Source organism: Sebastes umbrosus, chromosome 19 (genome assembly GCF_015220745.1).
Source record: "Sebastes umbrosus isolate fSebUmb1 chromosome 19, fSebUmb1.pri, whole genome shotgun sequence".
NCBI classification, from domain to species: domain Eukaryota; kingdom Metazoa; phylum Chordata; class Actinopteri; order Perciformes; family Sebastidae; genus Sebastes; species Sebastes umbrosus.
In genome coordinates this window covers 24,124,239-24,143,534 of record NC_051287.1, presented here as the reverse complement: position 1 = coordinate 24,143,534, position 19,296 = coordinate 24,124,239, and the positions used below count along the sequence as shown (strand labels likewise).

Here is a 19,296-nt window from a genome sequence, read left to right as displayed (position 1 = left end):
CCGGCATCACTCTCACATCACCCTTTAGTCCCATTGAGGTCATATTAATATGACTAAGTTAAAATAACCCAGAGGAGTATAAAAATGTATTTTTGAGGCTGCCAGCCATCCGTAACCTTACGTCAAAGGTTTCGCTTCACTACGTGCATTATACCTGTATCACTGTAAAATTAATTCGCTCGGAGGCAGTCTCTGCTGATAACAGTTCAGAGAGAACTCCATCTGCTTAGTTAAAAAAATAGAAATAAATATTACACATTGGTGACCAGGTGTCATGCACGAGCAACGGATAGATGGAGAGTGCAGAAATACATTATATCTGCTCTAATTCCCTGGAGTCTACCTGTCTCCCCTGCAAAAGGCTTCATTCTACCCTGATCTCTTGCCTCCCTGGGATTTAGAATACAAATAAGGAGAACAAGCCTCCCCATTCTTATGAACTTTATAGAATAAAGAGGGACACTTAGGGGCCCCACACAGGGGAGAGAGGAATTGATTGGCAAAGCTAGTGACGGGACCAGAATGGAGATTGAATCCCCTTGAATGAACCAGAATGGAGGAGGAGTTGCGGCATGAATAAGGCTGTTTAAAAAGAGGATGGAGGGAAACAAGCCTCCCCTTGTCCCCGTCTTGTGATTTCCTGAAGCAGACATCCTCCCCTTTTCACCCTGCTTATTCAAGGGTAAATGTGATCCACTCTCTGTCTCTTCCTCTCTCTCTCTGTCTCTCTCGCTAATCCACTACCGCAAAATAACAGCAATCTGCAAATAACCAGAAGATAAAGAATATTTCTGACATACCAACAACAAACAAATGTGCGGAATGGGATCCGAGTGAGTTATGATTTCATGCAGCAACAGGACGACACAAATATAGCTCGGGATGGAGAGAGAGTTTGAAAAATTCTAGGAGGTTGATGGAGTGGAGTGCACAACATTTGGTGCTTTATTTTTTGCAAAAAACACTCGTGAAATGTGGAAAAAAGTGTAATTTGTTAACTCTAACTCATTAAAATGGATTGATTGGACCAGCCCTGCAAATTTAGGCTCTTAATATCAGGAAGGAGTTGACAATACATTTCATTTTTGGTAAGGGTGACTGAGTTTATGGTTGAATGTGCAATTTTTATGTTATAAAATAATATGAAACTAACATGGCCTGAGATGGTGGGGTATGGCTCAAAAATTGTCTACTTCTTAAAATGTATTATTAATAGTTTTTTATTGTCAAAAGGAGGAAAAACTGTCGTCGGGGAGATGTCCAAAATGCCCCTTTTTTCGTCGGATATGTGTGTGTGTGATTGACAGCAGCTGGCAGGCTGCCAGAGTGCCGGTGTTGCACCGCAGGGAAGGAGAGACAACGTAAACAAACTTGCCCTGTAGCCTACATGTCATGGTGTAGACAGAATGTTGTTAGCGGTATTGAAGGGTAAGAACCACACCAGCACATAACCGGACCGAAGTGACATCTGCAGGTACGTTTACATGCTGTTTAATGCGCTGCAGCTGAGCAGCCTAATTAACCATCGAGCCTCGCAAACAGCAGTGCACTTTTCCTCGGCGAATGTTTGTTTAGTGGCTCGTTCAACAAGCTGAGGACGAAACGTGCGTTCATGTTTGTGAGCGGGATGAGAAGCAGGAGAGCTAATGTGGTTGTTGTTCTAAGTCTTGTGTGGCTCTTGTGTCGTGTAGCAGGCTGCTGTCTGGCTCAGTGTGACCGTCTGCTCGGTATATGATAGAACAGTCATTAACAAAAGACTGGGTCGGGACCCACAGCTGGGTCGCAGGAAGATTTTATTAAGGTCGGCACATGTTTTCAATAACGCATGCATGAAACAAAGTTGTGATTTATCAAACTTCGATCTCTTTGAAATGGCTGGTTTACCTATCAAAGGTAATATAAGGTGATGCGGAAAATTAAACATCAGGAATGTTAATTTACGCACAAATTTGCTCCTTTCACGATTTATAGATGAGGCCTGTTGTGAGTTGGGTCGCGATGGTTTGTCATTTTTAAAAAGTGGGTACCCAGAAAAAAAAGTTTGGGAAACACTGCTGCCGATGCTGCTTTATGCAATATTTGATTGGTGGTATCGAAACAAGGTCTTCATCTGCAAATTTTGGAACAGCATTCTGTCAAATTATTTGCAAAACTAGGGGGCGCCATAGTAAAACCAAAAAAAAAAAAATGGAAAATATAAATTTGGGTTTCAGATTTTTTTCTCAGAAGAGAAGACAGGAAGAGTAATTTACAGAATGGATATGTACGCTGTAGCTATAGACTGTACATAAAGATGGACAACGCATCTCCACGTCCTCCTACTGTACAGAAGTGAAGCCAAAATATCACGGATACGGGAGCTGCAACCTTGAGATTTTGACATCATTTGGAGTAGGGATGCACCGATACCGATACTAGTACCATCTTTCGGATCCTATCGCACGCGCTCACGCTCCAGCTCCCTGAGGGTGCGGGTGAGACGGGCCGGTGGTGCGCCCGACCCCGCGGGGCCGGGATCCCACCTCAGCCGGCGCGCGCCGGCCTTCACTTTCATTGCGCCACGGGGTTTTGCTTGCACCTTCTGAGTCGCGTGACCGTTAGACTCCTTGGTCCGTGTTTCAAGACGGGTCGGGTGGGTTGCAGACCTCGCCGCAGACCCCTGGCACCTTTTACGTGGGCCGAGCCTCGCCCTGGGGGCACAACGCGGCTGGGGCGCACTGAGGACAGTCCGCCCAGGTGACACTTTGGCCACGGCCCCGGGGAGCACCTTCGCCCCGAGCCTTCCCAAGCCGACCTAGAGCCGGTCTCGACGCACCGCCTCGTATGTGGGACTCCCCAGCCTGCCGTGTGTCGCTCACACCCTCCAGCTGGCTGTTAACGAGGGTCTTTTGGCACAGAGAAGTACTCGTATCGGTACTCGGTACTCGGTAATTTGGAGCCCATGTCTGCTCAGTAGTGATTGGGCGGTGGAGCTGCTTTATCAAAGTCACCCTCCCGAACCACGGCCGCAGCTTCTCTGACCTTGATGTGGGTGTGACATTGGCTCCTGTAGCTCCTCATGTGTATTGATGAAAATGTAGTTCTTTATGAAGTTTGACTTTTCGGAATTACAAAAAAAAGTGCTATCATTTCTCTTTTCAAAATGAACAAGAGACATATTTCTAAATTAAATGTACATTTGTCCAACATCAGTACAATATGTTTCATCAAATCCATCCACGTTTGTATCACTATAACTTGAAATGTTTGAGAATGCAGTTTCTGACCTGAAAGACCCAATCACTGATTTTGTTAACAGCACCCGCAAGTCCCCAGATTTCCTCCCTTAAGCTTCAACATTTGAGCTGGCTGGTTTTGCAGATGCAGTCACATCTCAGTACCAGTGAGGGACGGGACTATAGCGGATGGCCCCCATCCAGTTGTTAAACTGTCCCCTCGGTTCCCCACCAAATTGTTTGGCTCTCCTTGTGATGGCATTGAACTGTTTCCCTACATCGGACAACAGTACTCGCAGGACCCGGGCAGCAATTATTAACCAAATGTGTTATCTCCTCCCAAGCTAATTTAACATCATCCGCCCTCAGTGGCTTATTTACAGAGCTGCATATTTGTTCTTGGTGAGTCAGCAATTCTTGCAAGTTTATTCCTGAGAGACTCTTTTTTTTTTTTTTGTGTGTGTAGTAAATGCTCCCGACTGTTCTCTGTGGCTTCCATATTTAAACTGAAGGAGCAGCGTGACGTAGACTTTGCATAATTTTTAAGGGAGGAATACGAGTGTATCCGATTCCTAACCCCAGCCCATTTCCAGCTGTGCAGCTGGTGCATTGCACGACATGGCTCCAACCCCCAAAATACCAAATGTCCATCACACCCACCTCATGTGGACAGTGTTTTTTTTTTTTCTACGCCAGTGTGAATTGATTCAGTAAAGTGGGGATCGGGATGTGGGCATACATTCATTCTGATCAAGCCTTTCTTCTAATAATGATACAAAAAACAACATTTTTCACCATTATTTTTTGTCCTCATTGGATATTTTCCTTTTCATAATACCTCTTCTTTTTATCAAGACATATGGGATCTTTTAATACCGAGAAAATATTTCATATAACAAAAATATGACAACATCCATGTCACCCTGAGAGCTTAGATGACTCATATTTGTCCACTATTCCTCTTTATCGCTCGGTGCCGTTTGTGAACCAGAGTGCCTTTTATCCAGCAATAAATTTTGGTTTAAGGTGTGATAATGTTCAGATGCAAAACCCACAAAGCAAACAAGCAGAAAATCTGGCATGAGATTAATAGGATTTCATGGCAGCAGAAGATAGAGAGATCTTAGTTATACGGATAGAAACAGGCTTTATAAGAAAGAAGCACTGAGAATTTACTCTCATCATGTGGCCGTATGAATGTAGATGCACTCACTGCGGGAGGTTTCGGGGGATTCAGACAGCAAATGACGCCTCAGCTGGTAGAAATGACTAAGCCTCTGGGTCAACTGCAGAATGGATTTTTATGGTAGCGAGGCAATGAAGAGCATACATTAACTTTAGGGTGAAGGTTCCATATGTAATAATAAAAGTGAATATCAGAGTATTTTGTTCATGCCTTTCGAAAATGTCTGTTTTGTGGCACCACTTTAAACAAATTTAGGACAGTTTTTACCATATTTAACGCATATCTAACCTGGGCCAAAATAATTATTTCTTAAAGGGAGATTTGTCAGGTATTTAATACTCTTATCAACATGGGAGCGGGCAAATATGCTGCTTTATGCAAATGTATGTGTATTTATCACTAGAAATCAATTAACAACACAAGACAATGACATATATCATCCAGAAACCCACAGAGCTGCATTTAGCATAAAGAAATATGCTTAAATCATAACACGGCAAAACTGCAGCCCAACAGGCAACAACAGCTGTCAGTGTGTCAGTGTGCTGACTTGACTATGACTTGCCCCAAACTGCATGTGATTATCATAAAGTTGGCATGTCTGTAAAGGGGAGACTCGTGGGTACCCATAGAACCAATTTTCGTTCACATATCTTGAGGTCAGAGGTCAAGGGACCCCTTCGAAAATGGCCATGACAGGTTTTTCTCGCCAAAATTTAGCGTTTATTGTAGCGTTATTTGGCATTATAAGCTAGTATGACATGGTTGGTACCAGTGGATTCTTTAGGTTTTTCTAGTTTCATATGATACCAGTATCCTCACTCTAGCTTTAACACTGATCCCGGGACAAGAAATTAGTGGCATTAAAACAAATTTGTTATTATCACATAAACATTGACAGCCCTAGTTTAAATATGCCGTATTGTAATTTTATGGGTTATTGTTGTTCGGGCGATTAAGCTAAGATAGCTCATATGTGGTAGCGTCAGTTGTCACTTGTTGACACAGTTAATATTTGCATATTCTACAGCCTGCTGGTGACACCAGTGTCAGTGCGGTCAGGCATGGCAGAGGTCGCTTCCTTTTATCTCTATTTACCCGTTTTTTCCACACTAATTGGCGACTTGATCTCTGACGACACAGATATATACACATGATACTATTGGCTAACAAGCCTCATTAGAAGTGGGAAACAAAGGTCAGACATCTTCCACAGAGATAAACAAAATTTTGGACCAGTCCAAATTTTGAAAATAATTTATTCACCATCAAACATTTTTTTTTTCAGGAAAAGCCATACTTTTATTTGACACCTTTCTAAAAGCTCTGTGAATGTATTATTAAAAAAAAAAAATGATTTGTCTACATAAAAATAACACCTAGTGTGGTCACGATTGATGAAAATAATCAAAATATAAACAAATTGTACTCTCATAGATGCGTTTTGTATTCATAAACAGTGCCAACAAAAGATGTCAACAAGATGTCATAGTGAACTTTGTAGTCAATAAGTTAAGGAATCCATTGAAATCAATTCATTTTTTATAAATATTCACTGACACATTTTCTCATACAGCTTTTGTTTTCCCATGAAAAATTCCCACTCACACCCCATCTTCACACCAAAGCACATTACTATCAATCCCCTGCTCAGCATTGCTCCTCGCTATCAGATTACGTATTGTTTCATTTTGACAGCTGAGCTCAAATTAGTCGTACGTAATTAGCCCAAAATGGGCCTGTTCAGCACGCTGTCATATTTTGTCATTGCCACTGAGTATCTGGTTTGATAGGGTGAAAGAGAGGGCTTGTTTTCCTTCTGTCAAACGTGCAATTATAGCTGAAATGCCGTATTATCAGTTGATAGTTGAGATTGCAATACAATCAGCTTTTTTAAGAATTGATTATACTTCAAATATGGCAGTATAATTATAATTAGTTACACTAGTAGATGTATTCAAATGATCCCAGATTGTTCCCTGTTCCTTTGGCAAAGTAGGTGAAGCAATGTTTAAATAATAAAATACTGATTAATTTAAGGCGTCATAAGAAACTGACACAGTAATTTTAAAGGAAAAAAAAAATCTCCCTTTAAGTATGCCACTGTGATTTCTTTAACTTTTGCAATCAAGCAGCTCATCGTCTATTTAACGGGAAAAGATTAGGCCCATTAAATTTTCCCTGCTCTTTTATGATGTGTTATTGTCTAATAAACCATGAAAGGGGGGAGGATTTTTTTTGCATACCGTAGCACTTGATAGCACACTGTTGGGTGCTCCACGGCCAGGGGCCAAAGTTCTTAAACGCAATTACTGATGGAAATCGTTTCCTTATCAGTAACTAAGAGACATAATTTCACTTCCAAGTGGATAATAATGTGCGCAGTCAATGCAAAATGAGGAAATGTATCATTTGAATGTTCAGTTTGAAACAGTGAAATGCTTTCAAGATTTTTTTTTTTTCTTTCTTCCATTAAGCTGGATGTGATGCTGCTAAATGTCGTGCTTTTTTTGCAATGTAATGGAGCTCTTTAAGATAATTGCAACAGGAAATAAATGCTGTACTATGCTGTATCAGAATATTAATCATATTTCTGTATTCTTTGCTTAGTTACATTTACTGTGAGTCGCCCAATCCGGTCAGTGTTAGGTGTAGCCTATATTGTCTGCTTTTTAAATAAAGGCACACCATAAATCTGGCCTGTTTTTAGACGACCTGTTCCCGTATACTTTGCTGATCTGTGTGCCCGGCTTAAAAATAAAATGCATTGTCTCTAAAATATTTATAGGACGCCGGGTTACATTTGGTATCACGGTGCCATTTTGCAAAGCTAAGGGCATTAATACAATTGTATTAACAACCCCGTAGCAGCTGCGGCGGAACCAAATTGAGCTTTTGTATTTGATGAAAAAGGCAATCTTGTGTATCACATTTGTTTTAACAATTCATGAAGTCACAAGTCAATAGTTGAAAGTTTCCTCCAGCAGTAATTGACACCGCTGGGTAAAAGGGAGATGCTGTTCTTCCACATTAGCGGGCTGGGTGTCATAACATATCGTAAAGCCGTCTTCTAACCTTGTCAGAAGTTATCATGACACCAATTAGATGTTAAAAAAAAAGAGAGAGAACCACACAGCTGAGGATGTACTTCATGCTCATCTGCAAAAAGGGTAACAGTCCTCATATGGAGAGGCGCAATCTGTGTGTGGAGAAACTCCAGAGAGGCATGAAGGGTGAACGATCTGAGGAAGAGGAGAAAATAAATACACATCATGTCACAGTAAAGTGACAATGACAAGGGCACTGTCTTATTTGTTCAGTACAACACAATTAACCTAACTCTATGACATCTTCTCGTGCTGCTAAAATAGACTTTGTCATGTAACGGCTCTCTATTTTCTGTGTCTCCCCCCCTCCCTCTTCTTCTTCTCTTCTCTCCCATCAGGTCTCCACATAATGGAGCGAGAATGAACAGAGAGCGGCTTAAAAAAAAGCATGAACTGGAGGTTTATTGAGGTCATCTGCTTCCTGTTTATATGGGACCATATAACAGTTCAGTCTTCCCGCCAGGACCCGTTGGCCACTGAACAACATGTCACCAAGCAATATGACTGGCTCATCTCTGACCGTGGACCTTTCCACCACTCTCGGAGTTATCTGTCCTTTGTGGAAAGATTCCGCCAAGGATTTACGACCAGATATAAAATTTATAGGTGAGTTCACTTTCCGAGCTGTGTACTGATGCCTCGCAGGCTTTTTAAGAATCTGTCTCTTTTAATGTTTTTTTTTTTTTTCTATTTTAGTTGCAAAAAGCTGCACTGTGTACATTTTGACCCTATTATGTGTGCATCTTTTATACTGACGTGCGACCACTCTCAGCACCGTCTTTTTCTTATATTAATAAGTTACTCTGCTAGGACTTTCGCTCCCACTCTTAGTCACGGATTGAAATCCAAAAATACTGGATCCTACATTCCTTTGCATAATCCAATTTAAAAGTCTTTCGAACTACACGCTCCAGTTTTGTAACACAGGCTTAGGTTATGAATTGTAGTCTCCTATCCCAAGCCGAGATAACCCTGACGACATCACCGGGGTTATATTTTTAGAAAGACACTTAGCAACTGGTTTTATAGGTAACTTAATCATAAGCTGTAATATTACTTTTCATTAGCTTTTATTAGTCAAACAATGAGTTTTACATTACGAAATATGCAATCTCAGACCCCATCTGCTATCGGTATGATGGCGGATATAGCTATGTGTGCAAGAGGCTATATTTCTGGGGTTCCGGTGTAGCCAGTGAATATCCGGGCTAGGGCTGCACAATTAATCCAAATTTTATCGATACCGTAATATGGCCTACTGCAATTTTTCAAATCGCAAGAGGCGCAATCTTTGTTAAATACAAAATGTGCGTCAAAATACCATTGATATACATACCAAAAATACATGATAACAACTTAATGAACTCATAGTTCTCAATTTTGTCATGCTAACCCTAGCCCTAAACTGTATTAACAACATTAAAAAATACTTCTGTCTTTAAAGGGACTGTTTGTAGCTTTTTACACGTATAAATCTACCGGGTCGGTGTCCTATGCGCGCTCATGTGCGCTCGCATATGTGCGCTTGCAAATGCGCGCCTGCATATGCACGCCCGCATATGCACGCTCGCGTGTGGCTACGCTGTTCAGACAGCTCCACTGCCTGCTTGCCTTCACTCATACAACGCGCGTTCTCGCTCCACCTCACGTTCATGCGCGCACACTCCACACTGCAGAAGAGTTAGTTTAGCTCTGAGAATATCTAGTGAATGCACAGTGGACGTTTGTGCAGAAATAAATGCTGCAAGTGCTGCGTCTCCCTGTTCACTCCGGCAGCGGTCGGAGATGATAACGTTTCTCTTCCTACTTCAGCCCCGCTGCTTCAGCCCTGGAGGCTGAAGCAGCGGGGCTGAAGCAGGAAAAGCCAACACTAGGATCAGCAGTGATTCATGGAGAGACCTTCGTCTGGTCAGCTAACATTACTGCCAAGCAGGTGAAATATAGAGAAGGTGAAATATAGAGTGATATTGTGGTTTTAACTGACGTGTGTCGCCTCACTGTTTTGAGCGATGCTCGTTCATGTCTATGTAGAGCGAGCAAGCGCGAGCGAACCTGCGCTGACTTTCGTTGACTTAACGGCCACAGGTGTCGCTGTTAACAAGACATTCTGAAAGTTACATATAGTCCCTTTAAACCACTGATCACTGATTTTTATACTGTATGTGCTCAACTATTTTCTTCTGTCATCTATATACTGGTTACCATATCATGCAGTTTGACAGTCAGTAATTGCAGCATGGTTTCTATTTTCCACCCCTGTAGTTTGCTTTGCATCGAACATCTCCTTATTTGTTACATACAGAGAATGAGGACGAGGAATTAGATGGATGGAAACCCTCTTTCTGAGAATGACGTGCTTTGATTTCCTTGCATCCCTGATCCCTAGTCTGCTAACTCACAAGTATAGAAAGACTGAGAAAAGAGCAAGAGAGTCATTTGCTACATTCCTTTGGCAGTTCTTTCACAGAGTTTGTTCTCCGTCTCTCCGCTCCGTCTCTCTTGGTAACTTGCCACAGCCCCGGGTCCCCACTGGCTTTTTCGTGCCTTGATATTGTCACATGAACAGTAAACAATGCATTTGCATAATGTGTAACTTGACAGAGCGGGATGTTGCGCAGAGACATGAATCTCTGAGGCAAAAAAACTTCTGAAGCCGCTCTTCCAACCGACGCTGTACAGCCGTCGAGTGCTGCCTGTGATGCCGCGGTGATTTATTAAAACAGAGAGCGTGTGTTTGCATGTTGGGGGCTGCTGGGAAACGTCGGCGGGGCCCAGGTGGCTCGTGTTGTTTCTCCCTCTTAACAAACCATTAGTGGCATCAAATTCAGCCATCATCGCTAGATATCCCCTTTCCTCGTGACAAGACAATTAAATCTCCCATTAAGTGTGTGAAGAATTTGATGTTTTCCTCATTAAAAATTAGACAATGACAATCAACAATCCACTTTCACATCTGTCAGACATCTGTAGAACTGTCAGACAAAGTCAAGTTTGATAGATTCCTTTGACTTTTAGTGCTATGTTCTAAGTGATTTGCCTCACATGAGGACTTTGAACATATCCAGTACTATAACATACAGTACAGTGGAGGCTGGTCCATAGAGGCAGAAGAGGTTGCTCCTCTGCCTCTAAGAGGGAGATCAAAATAATAAAAAGAGTAATTGGCTGAAATAAACCATTCCCAAAACTCAGTATAATTTATAAAATATTTTTCTCTCGTCTTTGGAAAAAATCCATTATTTAATCAATTCTAATTATAATGCTTCAACAGCGACACCTGCAGGGCAGGCTGGCAAGTGGCGGAGGGGGCAAGGGAGGAAGGGATGCTGCTGTCCTCCCTTGAGGCGGGACCTCTTCTATCTATTTGATGTATTTCATTTTTTTCATGTTTATCTGTGATTGGCCAAAACATGTGAAATGACGCGGCAAGACAAGAGAGAATGTGTCCTTAAAAATTATTCATAAATATTTCCCTTTCAATCACTACATGCATAAATTAAAAAAAGAAAAAACATAAAGACCTTTGCAGATTTGTCATTGATCATATCTTTAAAGATATTATTACGGGAAAATGTGGTGTTTGGTGTCTTCAAAAAACCCAAAATAATATTTTCTTATAATAAATTTGATATGTTTTCTTTTAATCTTTTATTCATAAATATAAATTTAACAATAAATACCGTATTTTGTTTTTTTCCTGAAGGATGTTGAGCAATATGTGAAATATATGTAGGTTTTAATATGTTTGCTTAGTGTGATATACCCCTAGCTCTTTTTGTTATTGTTATACTGAATGTGAATTATGTTCTTTTTTTTAATAAAGAATAGGGGTGTGACGATTCGCTCAGTTCACGATACAATATGATACACGATATTGGGTTAAGGATCTCGATACGATATTATGACAATAATTTTAACAAAGCTTGAATGATGAAAATATATGAATGAAAAAGTAGCCGGTTTACTAGTAAGATACATGACAAACTAACCTAAACAGTTAGACTACACAGCCGACTGCCAGCTTTAGTTTCAGTCACAACTCAACTAAATAACTGACACGTGTTTACAGTTAGCTGTGTACCGCAAGCCGACAGCTGACAGAGCAGATTGAAACGTTGCTTTCCTAGATGTTTAACCGTTTCATCGTGTTTATGCTTGTTGAACAGGTGTAATAACGTATCTTGGCTTTACACTTGCAAAGTTTTATTGCACTTACTTACAGCAACGACCGTAGCATCAACTCATCTCCACCGCGGCATCTCTGATCAGCTGTTTGCTGACTGCGCTGTGTGTGTTTGGGCCTATGAAAGGAGGCTGGGTCACGGGCGGACATGGCTCTCAGGATACGACACATGCGCAGTGTAACTGAAGCTGCGGCGGTGCTTTGCGATTGGTTCAATTTTGGCGAGGGCAGACCAGATTTTACTGCGCATGTGTTGGGCCCAAAGATATGACGTGTACTCAGCCTCCTTCTATATGCCTCGCAGAGCAGCAGGAAGAGGCTGTAGCCTTAGCCCCGGAGCCCGTATGTACGCAGTACCTTTTATGCCCTGATATCACGATTCAGTTTTTTGTCTCGACGATGCATATAGTCACGTTTTTATTTTGCGATATTTCGTGGCACGATATTTCGTCACACCCCTAATAAAGAAAGAAAGTAGAGAAAAGTAGCCAACTAGTGTAAAATAACATGACGCCGTGGGTTGGTTTTCCTCCTGTCCTCCCCACTTTTTTGAATCACCAGCTGCCACTGATACAGTACACGCTGTATATAATACAGTAGTTAGTGAACTGTACTGCTGCATTAGTGGACTAAATGAAAGATGCTTTTGAACATTGAATACATATCACCGAGGGTGTGAAACATTCTCCCAGAGGTGCCGAGCGTTTTCCAAGGATTTTCATCCCAACCTGGACAACCCAGTTAATTTCAATGATTAGTACATCTTCAACCAGAGTTGGGGAGGAAGGGGGGGGGGGAGGAAATCAGTGACATCAGCTGGTGTAGTGTTTGGTTGGAATGAAATCATACATACCCTCGGTCCTCCTCGCGCACATGATTGCCCAGCCGTGTGCTCTGCTCTAACCAGCAATGAGAACTGAATCGCTTTGTAAATTTCCCCGGGGACTTTCTCTTGCCTCGACGATTTAGTGGTGGAAAGTGGTTGAATCAGATTTGCAGAGAGACAAAGCATCCATTCCTTTCGGATTCCCTTATCAAGAGAGATTACCCCGGAGGCACGCCGCGGCGGACAATGCCAACCTGATCAGCGACAAACAAATCTGCCCCATCTTTAATGACATGGGCATTGCGCCTAATTTGAAGGATAAACACAGATTTAGGAAGTGCCAGCGCTCTGAAAAGGTCACAGTCGCTTGAAGGGGGGGAAAGACACGCCACAAGGCACCAATTATCCTCTCCCTCTGGACTTATGTCTCTTAAAGAAAATGATTGGAGTGCGTTTTGTGTAAGTAATCGTCAGCACTGTGTCACTGCTGATTGCAAACTGAATCTCTTTTTTCCCACCTCCCCTGTTATGCATAAGTGTACATTTCCTATATGGTATTCATCAGTCAAAAGAAAGCCACTTTCACTGCTGGCTGCATACTGCCTCCTGCATCAGACCTGCAGCTGAATAATGTGTATCACCGAGCGGCTCTGTTCGCGCTGAAACTCGACGGCCTGTTTTTGCTCACACTAGCATCTCTCATTCTGTTGCTTGTACTCTATTATGGGGTCGAATGTGTTTCAGATAATGCGTGTTCTCTCTTTGGTCTTTGTTCGCGGAGCTCTATCTCAGGTTCTTGTGTGTGCCTGAGTGAAAAACCAATATAAATGCAAATCTGGTCGCCATTAATGCATTTTAAAGGCCTCAAATCAGCATTGCACTGTAATCAAAGAGAAGGGGAGATGGAAGGGGGTTGTTATTTAGAATAAAAATATTTATGAAAATGAATAGTTCTGATTGATCACACTTTGAAAAGACACGCTGAAGGGAATGAACAGAGAGGGGTTGATAGAGGCACTCTCGTCATTGGACTCAGGGCTCGTGAAGACCTCAAAATCTATCCAAGGTTTTGAACAAAACCCTGTAATGTTCTGTGGAAAATAGAATACTTGGAAATGGATTGAAACATGTTGTCCGTGGTAATAATAACAAAAGCAGACAATCAGTTAAAATATCGACGCTCTGTAGAAAACTAACACACTCATTTTAAAAACGAAAATTGAGCTGTTGTAAGTTTTACGGCACTGTTGAAGATAATTGCAAAGCCAGTAAAACATCTATTATCGCTATACTAAATTACTGACTCATTAAAACCGTTGGAAATAGCTTGCACATACATATGTTACCAAAATGGTTATAACTCTGCTCAAAGAAAAAAACAAAAACAAGCATGAACTCTCAGATGTTGCTATTTCTCTTTAATCGCCTGCCTCTTCTCATCTGAGACAGAGCCTCCTTTCTGTTTTACACAAAAACTGGGAATGATATCTTAGCTTCTGTAATATAGTTAATCTCTGCTGGCCCGTATTTCTGTCTCGCTTTATTTCATTTCGGTCCGTTAGGATGATTCAGCAGTAAAAAGCTGTTTTTTATGTGAGTTATGCTGCATCAACTGATTTCCCAACACAAAAATAAACATTACACGGCTTTCTGAAGCTAATAGCTAGCTCGCTAAGAAGTCGAGCCAAACAGCCTCTTGGCGACCATCATGGCAAGCTCCTGCAGAACTGTGCTTAAATTGACAATGACAAAATTGGTACACTATAGTACGTGGCCAAAAAAGTGCTGCAATCTTGAGTTTAAAGGTCCCATATTGTAAATGTGAGATTTTCAGGTCTTTTATATTATAAAGCAGGTTTAAGTGCTATATAAATACTGTGAAAGTATCAAAACGCTCAATATACAGAGAAATACACACAGCCTGTATTCAGAAATTGTGCGTTTAAAACAAGCCGTTAGGATTTCTGTCCATTTGTGATGTCACAAATATACAATATATAGACCATTACACGATTTTAAACATAAACATTCTTAATGTGTCCCAGTTTATTTCCTGTTGCAGTGTATGTGAATGACATCAGCTTACAGGAAGTACACATGGACCCAAACTGTTGCCTAGCAATGCAATTCCATTGAAATGGACTAAAACGGAGCATTTCAGACAGGTGTATTCAGGCAGACAGTATGAAGAAAATAATGTGTTTTTTGAACATTACAGCATGTAAACATGTTCTAGTAGAAACACAAAATACAACTATGAACCTAAAAATGAGCATGATATTGGACCTTTAAACATAAAAACACCTCCAAAATTCAATGAATAACTGGTTTTATCGTGTTTGTTTGTCGCCTGTACAATTGCCTCTCAGATCATTGTTTGACAGCAGGTGTTGTACGACTGACTAGCAGTGCGAAAAAAGACAGGGGTCAAATGTTGAAAATGTGGGCGCCGCTGTAGCTCACCTGGTAGAGCAGGCGTGTGAACATGTGCAAGCTAGCTAGTAGCCCTCATTTACGCAAATGAGGGCTACTAGCTAAGAATAAGAATACTAGAATACTAGAATCAGATGTTTTTATTTGACCAAATTGTTATAATTAACTTTCCAAAACTGAAAACACACTGTGAAAGGGTTAAAGTTGTAAGATGAAAACACAGACAACTCCCAGACCGGACAACGCCGTGGTAGCCATGCCCTAAAGCATATTTGCAACCAGAGGAGTTGCCCCCTGCTGGCTTCACTTTTTAGAACCAGAGGTTACCGCCTGCTTCACCATAAGGACATATACTGTATCCCATTCATGTAGATGTGTGCTTTGAGTTTTAAAATAAGCATTCTTTCTTTAACACTCAGCTTTATTGCCATGTTTGAGCAGCACAACGTGGTTATATCCAATGCAAGCGCATTATGCATATCTCTAACTGAACATTTCCTCTGTGATATTAATTATTCCTAACTATAATCAGTTCACAGACAACCACTTGATCAGCACTAAACCTTGAATGAATAATCTGCAGCTCTAATTTGCATGTGCAAACAGCTTCTTTTATTCAGTCTCTCATTTAAACTGTTCATCAAACAGATAGACTTCATTTTTTATTCCATTTTTTTTTTTTTTTAATCCTCCATTTTTCTTTGAATTTGTTATTAGCATAGCATCATCTGTTGACTAATTTGTTCCCATTCTTCGATGACCAACGAGCAACAATGACAAAAGCACACCGAGTTTCCTCACGTGTTTGGCGTGTTGGACCCGTCCGTCAGCGCTGATCTGGGCCCCCGTTTGTTTTAAACAGAAACAAGGTGTAACATTTGTCCGACTCAGGTCTTGAATTAGTTTGGATGAGCCATCTGTAATTGGATAGAGCGAGGGGAAGGCGGATTTGATGTAGTCGGCAGATTTGCTGAGAGGGGCCGCGGCGATGTTTAATTCAGCAGGCTGTAGCCAAAGGAAGAGAAGAAGGAGAGAGGCAGTCAGGAAGTCAGGCTGGATGAAACAGACTGTAGAAAGAGGACAGAGACATCGTGAGGGGGTCTGAGATGCCATTAGGCGGGTGAGACAGGAAGGTGCTAAAAGTGTGTGAGAATGAAAATGTATATACTGTAAGTGCCGGAGACGTGGAAGGGGGGGTCGGGTAAGTTCAGTGTCAAAACAAAGAATCGGCGAGCAGACAGGTACGCTGGCAAGTGAGGTCATAGTCAAGGTGAGGAAGAGGCATTGGAGTGACTCAGATGACTCACAAAAAAACATGTACTCGAGTGTACCACTTTCGCACAAACAAAACAGGCCACGTAAAGCATTATTAAAGCCTTCTCTGCATCTCATCATAGCTGTGCTTAAAAAAATTGCATGTTTATCATCTGTCAAAATGTTTTCATTAACATCCAGGACTCAGACAGGGATGCTGGGCAACACGAGAAAATTGCATACTTTTTCACAATTTTTTTTTTCCATCCATGCACTTATCTACCAGTGCTCAGTGGGCGACACAGCATCATTTTATTTATTTATTGCTTACTTATTCATTCTTTATTTTTCAGCAGCGAGAGGGTGACAGAGGCAGTCTCTTAAGGACGAATGTCTCAGTGGAGTCGGGATAAATGTGGAATAATAATAGAGGCGATGACAACAGTACAACTAGATTAATAGCCATGTAATTTGCAATGGGAACAAAAAATGACTTAATACTATTTTGTCTTCTACCGATCTGCAATATAAACTCACTTTATTGCTTTTTCACGTTGGCGTTATCTTACACGAGCTAAACTCTATCTGCTATATGGAACTATCTAAATAAAGGAAGGGATGCACCGATACAAATACCGGATTGGATATCGGGCCGATAATGACTCAAATAGCTGGATCGGGTATCGGTGACAATGCGGCCGATCTATTCAATTCAATTCTATGTTTACATACTATTTACATTATAAACAGGAATTTTAATTAATTTAAGTTTTGACCAATTTTTTGCTGCATAACATTTTTTTTACACTTGAATCATAATTTTCTGTTAATTTAAAATATTTCTTTTTACCAAGTTCCTGGTACAAAATTTATTATTTTATTAATAAATAATTCAGTAAATTTATATCTATGTATTTATTTGTTACATTTTGTTTTACAATGTTAGGAAAGCGATGTTTAAGTTAAACCTGAACACATAAAGGAATGGTCCCAGTCACCTGCGAGGCATACAGCCTATTAATTAAACATAAATAAAGGCAAAAAATATTCTCAAAAATATACTTAAAAAAAGAACAAATATTATATTAATTTCCATAAAATAAAAATCATGATATTGTTAGTGATAGTGTAATCACTATGTGTCTAATGCTTTTTAGCAGTCGACTTCCAGGACGTCAGCTCTTCCCACCAAGTCGTTGAACGCTGCACACTTGCGGTAAAATGAAGATATTTTGTGCAGTTTCTAAGTGACACAGTTACGAGGTGATCATGTATATTATATTTAGCTTAGATGACTCATGAAGATGCCGTCACCAAAGAGAGTGTTGGCCGTCACCTCACGGTCTGGCAGCAGACGTGAGAGCCCATTTGCTGACTGAAGCAGTAACCGCTTCCAACACTTTGGGATTTTGAGCGCCATGCTCAGCCAATCAGACGGGCTGATATCCCAGCACAGCTTGTGCATCGGTTGATTCTTTTTCTTTTAAAAACAAAAAGTTTTAGACTTAAAGTTTGTGAGTATTATTTGCTGTGGGGCACAGAAAATACTACGGACAAGATGAGGATCAACTGACATTTTAATAACATTTATTGATGACGGATTTGCTACACATACAAACAAAATGTACATTTCTGCATTTCTGCATCTGCATTTTTCTCTTTTACACACAACAGACACACAAAACTAATCGTGGAGCTACACTGCAATTACAATCACTGGAGCAGTGCTGATACTGGATGTTGATCAGCCTTTCTCAGCTCTAGAAGTTTGGGTGACTGATCTGGGGAGGGACTCCATGCCACTTCCTTTCTCCTACGTAGTGGTAAAAAGCCCCCGCTGTGGGACGACTTAATTACTGGCAAGGAAGGGATGGTAATTAGAGGAGAAACAGGAGGTTAGAAGAAACTGTCAGGGTTAAGCACTGACTAATTCAGTGCGTGGGACGCCTGTGCCACTCTCCCTTGAGACTGGCAATACGACATCACCAAGTGCAACAAGCTCTGAAGAGAAGATGCTGGAGCAGCCACGGCTCACATTAACATTTCTGTGATGTGAGGATCCAAGCTGCTAAATTATACTAAATATTCCACTAAAGTGAGGGCTGCATTTTTAAAAGAAAATATCAGAAAGGTGTATTTAATGATAATAAAAAAAATCTATCCCTTTGAGCTCACTGCTGCCCATGAAATCAATAAAGAAATATAATCTATTCAGTGACTACACTTTGCAGTGGCTTAATGTTTAATCCACAAAAGTAAAGCCCAAGGACTCACCTTGTTCTTCAGTTCATATTTTATGTTTTAAAGATTTTGTCAACCCATACAGGTGCTTTAATTTCAGCTGATTAGACCTCGTTTCAGGTTAAAGGTGCTACATTAGAAATTCAGAGCATTATTTTGGCAGCAAATTTGAAATGCAAATATATAGAAGAGAAATGTCTACTTGAGCAGAGAACGAAGTCACTCTCCCTCTGTGAGTTGTAATCCGAGTTTTTCTGTGCTTTGTTGACATAGCCGGGCAGGCCACACGTGCTGTTTAGTGCATGTGAGTCTCTCTGTTGTGCCCCCACTGGCTAGCTAAAGTCCGCCGCTGTTTACTGTGCTCATACGGCGGTTTGCGCTGATAACGGCGTCTCGATCCACGGCGTCGTTCGAAAGCGTAGTGCCCACCCTCCCCCAGGTTAAAGGAACAGTGTGTAGTAGTAGCAGAAATGGAAAATAATAATCATCATCAATCATAAATATGTTTTCATTAGTGTATAATCACCTAAAACTAAGACATGTTGTGTTTTCGTTAGCTTAGAATGAGCCCTTCATATCTACATAGCCACCGCCATATTTCTACACTAGCACAGTACAGACAAACCAAATACTGTCTCTAGCGAGAGCATTTTGCATATTTACGTTACCTGTTCTCGGACACACTTGTGAAACTGCGGTAACGTGAGCTTCCACCTGACTTTCGTTGCTTCTAAAGTAGTGTTATTATGGTAAGCATGACCTTTGAGCAAGGCGAAAGGCATTACCATGGTTTTGAACTCAACGGCTCACGTTACCATTGTCTTGGAAAGGGAGGAGTGAGCGTAGGGGTA

General features: G+C 41.1%; 1 protein-coding gene across 2 annotated transcripts in view; it reads left to right on the top strand.

The window, feature by feature from the left end:
• brinp1 (bone morphogenetic protein/retinoic acid inducible neural-specific 1) overlaps positions 1-19,296 on the top strand; it is a 220,532-nt gene that overhangs the window by 79,323 nt on the left and 121,913 nt on the right. For both annotated transcript variants that reach the window (XM_037752821.1, XM_037752820.1), the window contains one exon: positions 7,847-8,114. In XM_037752821.1, the coding sequence (XP_037608749.1) occupies positions 7,897-8,114 (218 nt within the window). In that variant the 5' untranslated portion in view covers positions 7,847-7,896. The remainder of the gene's footprint in view (positions 1-7,846; positions 8,115-19,296) is intronic.